The sequence below is a fragment of the Tachysurus vachellii genome, chromosome 1 (genome assembly GCF_030014155.1).
Source record: "Tachysurus vachellii isolate PV-2020 chromosome 1, HZAU_Pvac_v1, whole genome shotgun sequence".
Lineage (NCBI taxonomy): Eukaryota > Metazoa > Chordata > Actinopteri > Siluriformes > Bagridae > Tachysurus > Tachysurus vachellii.
In genome coordinates, this window is record NC_083460.1 from 20,654,774 (window position 1) to 20,660,288 (window position 5,515).

General features: G+C 38.9%; 1 protein-coding gene across 4 annotated transcripts in view; it reads right to left on the reverse strand.

Annotated features, from left to right (window-relative positions):
* dennd1b (DENN/MADD domain containing 1B) overlaps window positions 1–3,735 on the reverse strand; it is an 80,588-nt gene extending 76,853 nt beyond the window's left edge. For 2 of the 4 annotated variants that reach the window (XM_060876406.1, XM_060876415.1), the window contains exons 1-2: window positions 3,430–3,735; window positions 2,030–2,094 (exon numbers count right to left, since the gene is read on the reverse strand). In XM_060876406.1, coding sequence (XP_060732389.1) covers window positions 2,030–2,035 — 6 coding nt within the window. In that variant the 5' untranslated portion in view covers window positions 2,036–2,094; window positions 3,430–3,735. The remainder of the gene's footprint in view (window positions 1–2,029; window positions 2,095–3,429) is intronic. The other 2 variants (XM_060876387.1, XM_060876395.1) reach the window with 2 other exon arrangements.
* Between the last annotated feature and the right edge of the window lie 1,780 nt (window positions 3,736–5,515).

Genomic DNA, 5,515 nt, shown 5'->3' on the forward strand with positions numbered 1-5,515 from the left:
ACAAAAAAACAACTACATTTACGTCATTTGGTAGACGACCTCATCAAGAGTGACTTACATTTATACAAATGACCAATTGAGGGTTAATGGCCTTTCTTAGGGGCCCAGGAGAGGCAGCTTGGTGGATTCAATCTCACAACCTTCTGAGTAGTGCGACAGTTTAACCACTGAGCTACTCCACAAAAACAAGATCGGTATTCTCTGAAAATCACCTCACAGCATGAAAATAAAGTTTAATAAACTAACGTTTTACCTTCTGAATTAAGACCAAGATAATGCAGCGGGGTGCATTATGGTCTGAGCTCAGGCTGAAAAACAAGGTCATATTCGTTCACTCGAAAATACAGTCAACAAATCAACTGTCAAACAATACGGTAGCTGATTTGCTAAGCAAAACAATTTGAAGAACAAGATTTCTGAGACAGCATTTTTTTGAAAGCAGACACTTTTTGCTCACCCTGCCCTCGTCCCATAAGCCCACATACAAAATATATGAGGTGCACACAGTGTGTGCTCATGTTGTCCATTACTCCGAGTTTATTTATACCTTTTCCTTTTCAGGTGCTGTAATATTTCCAGTTGCAGATGATATGTTTAACAGGAAATCTTAACTCCGCCCACATCTCAGTCAGTTAAAAACACATAGTGAAAACCAGTACGTGCCCAGCACAACCAGATCATTTGACAGTTTTATAGTGGATAAGTGAAATCTAACAGCCATGAATCATCAGATGATGCAGCGGCACTTATCTTGAAGACTGGGCCACTCCGAAATAAACTACCCTACAGACTCACTCTACACTTCTGAAATGATCGTTTTAGCTTTTAAATAAGAACCAAGATGTAAATGAGGCTAATCAAAACAATAAGCATGTTAGATAGATATTTATCTACTCGTGAGATTATTTATATGTATTATGTGTATGTATTTATATGTATTATTTTCCATAATGCAATAAAACCAACATTAGATACTTTTAATCACCTATATCTAAATAATGAACTAAGGCAATAACCTTAATAAATAAACAGCCTACGTCTTATTTTTTAAAAGTAATAACAGTCATAACAGTCCATGTTCTCTAAAATGTTCTCTAAAATCAAAAGTTTGAGGTAAACCTTCCTAAAACATCCTAACCTTCGCCAACAAAACACAAGTATTTACAACCAAAGAAACCAAAGTATACACAAAACAAAGAAAGCCCAATATTCCTACTTGGGAAATCGGGACGGTGTCTTCAACCCTGAGTTCAATAAGTGACATCAAATCAGCAGAGACACTCACTGCATCAACAGGAAACCAAGCAGCTTCTCATTATCAACTTTACTTTACAAGCGTTAGCTTTAGATCCAATACAGACACATACAGACATAACATTATTAAATCTATATAAATCTATAAATCTATATAACCCTGGCGATACGAAAAAGAAAAGAAACATTACTCATTACAATCAGCTGGCTGCATTATGACCAACAAAAGATGAACACGGAGGCATCTACGCTTTTCTAACGATAAGGTACTAAACAGGCAAATATGCACTAATCCAAATATATTTGGCACAATTGTTTGATTATTAGATAATGTTTTAATCAGGTTAGCAACAGGTTAGGGCATAGTGGGTTGAACTGTTGCTCCTACAGGTTGCTGGTATAACTACAGAACTACAGAAGATGTAAACAGCACAACGTGGGCAGTGGAAGCTCAGAAGCGGTTCTGCACAAGTGCCTGGAAGGTTTCAAGTTCAAATTCCAAAAGGATCACAGATCCACTGTTGAACCATCGACAGCTCAGCTACACTTCTGGGTTATATCCTGTCTCTCATGTAGGTCGCTTTGGATAAAAATATCAGTCAAATGAATCAGCATTACAAAAGAGCACAACAACACAGCAACAGACCTAGTCAGAAGAAAAACAAGTGTAGCACAATGAGCATTAACGCACAGGACAGTGTACTGTAAGTAACCGCTAGCTAGCTAACCCATAGACATGTCTGTTAGTGTGCAAGTGAACTCAGTGATTACTCACCTTCATTCTCAGACGATGGACATGCAATCTGCAACACCAAGTCAAACGTCCTTTCTGGATTCTCACTGCAACAAAACAAATCACATGTACACACTCAGTCATAAGTGTACTGGGTGTATCTAACTTTAACCTGTTAACCATACATGAACGTCATTTTCAGTGTGAAAACCATAGACATTAATGTTGATTTATTCCTTTTTTGTTGTTATAATGAGATGGACTCTTCTGCAAAGGTTTTTTTTTAGATGTTAGATCACGGCTGTGGGGTGCAGTCAGTGTTCCAGTTCATTCCAAAGGTGTTTAGTGTCTAATTCTATTCTAGTGTAATCCACAACATTCATTTCTTAGCCAAAAGTATGTGAACAACTGACCATCAGACTCATCTGTAGGCCTTCCCTGAACTCTTGCCACAAAGTTGAAAGCACACAGTTGTATAAAATGTCTTAGTAGGTTATGACAATGCCCCTGTGCACAAAACACAGAGCTCCATAAAAACTCTGTGTAGAAGAGTCTGTGGAGAAAAAACTCTGTGGAGAAGACCCTGACTCAACACCACTGAACACCTTTAGGATGAACTGAAGTCTCCTCAACATCAGTGTCTGATCTCACTAATGCTCTTGTAGCTGAACGAACACAAATCAACCCAACCACACTCCAACATCCAGTGGAGTATTAGAGTGATGGTCAAGACTGATGGAAAGAGAGAAAAGTAAGAACCGATAAAAACCTACAAATATAGGACTCGCTGACAGCACTTCCTGTGTTTAAATAAGTAATATTCATCTATTCTACATCTATCTTCTGAACAGAGTAGTGTTATATCATGAGCAGTGATGATAAGCCCATATTATGATGATGATGATTATTATTATTATTATTATTATTATTGGTATTATCATTGTTATTATTGTTGTTGTTGTTGTTATTATTAGTCATAGTAGTATTATGATATTTATTTTATTATTATTTTATTATTATTATTATAATTATTATTATAATTATTATTTTTATGATTATTATTGTTGTTATTATTCACTTGTGGCTTCTTGAGTACACACTTCTTTATCAGCAGGTCTTTGAGGATAAATAAGACAGAATATATTTGAGGATAAATAAGACAGGGTGTTTATAATAAAGTAAGTAAGAGGTAGATTTCCACCTCTGACCTGCAGGCTAATGCTAACAGCTCAGTTTACACTGTAAGCACAGCATTAGCCGGTGTGCTAACTGAACTAGCCAGTGCAGGCACAAAATGCTTTTAATTTATTATCATAAAAGACTTATATCGAGTCATTTTTTTTAATAAATTGTCAGTACGGAAACCTCCCTAAGTGTCCAGTCAGGTTTCATCAGCTGATAAACACGTAAGTGTCATTAGGAAGTAAACAGCTGTTACTTACCGGATTCTGCTGTCCATGGCTTACAGCATGGCGACGCGCTTTAATCACCGTTTGAACAACAGGGCGCCTTTATTGCTGCTTACCTGAGACACATTTTACACCATGTTTTTGCCTCCTCTCTGTATGGTAAAGAAGTTTAGCTCGCAGTGTTTCACTTCTCCTCTGCTGAGCACCAGGAAGCTCAGCTAACGCTGTGTGACGTCACCACGCCGTGTGTGAGACACCCAGGGCTTGTAGTTCCCCAAACCTTCAGTCACTCTACACTGGGTGATAATAACTCATGATAAACACACTCCTGTTCAGGAAGAAAAGAAATCAATCTACATATGATATAAGGCAGACAGGCAGGCAGGCAAGCAGGCAGGCAGACAGACAGACAGACAGACAGACAGGCAGGCAGGCAGGCAGGCAGACAGACAGACAGACAGACAGAGAGATCCTCCTCTGTAGAGCACCAGCATGTCCAGACACGCCAGATGACATGTTAAGGCATCCTCAGCAAGAGACACCTGAAAAACTATTTAGTGCCTTTGCATGTTTTTTCAACTATCATGCAAAAGATCATGCAAATATCAGGAAGTTCTTGCGGTTTTCAGAAGGAAATGAGGCCTCTTCACACACACACACACACACACACACACACACACACACACACACACACACACCCAATGGTTTTGGTTTTGATCATTTCGGGAAAGTGACTGAAGAGGTTAGGACATGCTTTGTACAATGACCTACCTAGAGATTGTCATTAGCCATTTTATCAGACAGTTTTTGTAGGTATTCAGCAGCTGACATGAGAGGAGTGAGGCTGCTGTGGTCAGATAAGCAAAGTTCACCATGTTTTGGTGAAAATAAGGAACTGTGTACAAGGAAAGCACCTGATACCCTCTGTTTATATATATATATATATATATATATATATATATATATATATATATATATATATATATATATATATATATAGTGATACTTTTGGATTAAGCATGGTCCAAGGCTCTAGTGAAGATTATTAATATAAAAAAAGAGGCCTGTTCCATCATGACCCTCGAGTGTCCTGCACAGAGCCCTGACTCTGACTCTCGACCAGTGAACATAGACTGAACCCCAGACCTCCTCACACTTAAATCAGTGTCTGATCTCACTAATGGGGCAGTGGTGGCTCAACTGGTTAAGGCTCTGGGTTGTTGATCGGAGGATTGGGGTTCAAGGCCCAGCACAGCCAATCTGCCACTGCTTGGCTAACCTGCCCTCAACCCTCCAGGGGTTGCACTCTGACCCCAACCTCCTCAGTATTCCTCCTCAGAATTCCACTGTGCTCTAATGTATATGTGGTGATAATAAAGGCTTCTATGCCCCCCGTTTTGATCTTGTAGCTGAATGAACACAATCCAACATCTGGTGGAAAACCTTCACAGAAGATTGGATAACAGTAAAGGGAGAAGAAGTCAACATTAATGACCATGGTGTAGGTCTACATACTTTTGGCCATAATGTATTGAAGTGACAGAAATATCATTAAAGGGAAAAGCATTAAGGGGAAAGTCAGTGACAGTAATAACCAAGCACTGAGATAGTCAGGGAAGTGAAGACTTCCCTATGATAGAAAATATGAGGAACCATGAAGTTATGCTACAAGCAACTGGGAAATGCCTGAGCAGCCAAACCAGCATTGATTACATTTATTTTAAATTCAATGTTATTTGTGCAGCACTATTAACAATGGATAATCCCTATGTGGTTATAAAGGCCGGGCACTAAAACCCCATTCACTTCTTTACAGTTAGTGCTGTCGCACTTTCTATTGGTACAGATGCACTTCTGGTATGTGATGTTTACAGAACAGTTCGAGAAGAATGTACAGAATGGAATGTTTCTTCTAAACGTACTTTCCAGTGCAGCTCGAGCTCTGAATAAACTTCTAAAGCTAATTCCGGTCATTATGTCAGTTCATGAATCATCTGCCTTTGAGGAAGTCACACTGATCTCATAGTGAAGAGTGAAACACCAGTTAGAAGTGAATCCAGTGTGAAACAGAGAAGTATAGGAAACACTGAGCATCTTTCTGAGCAGGACGCACCAATTC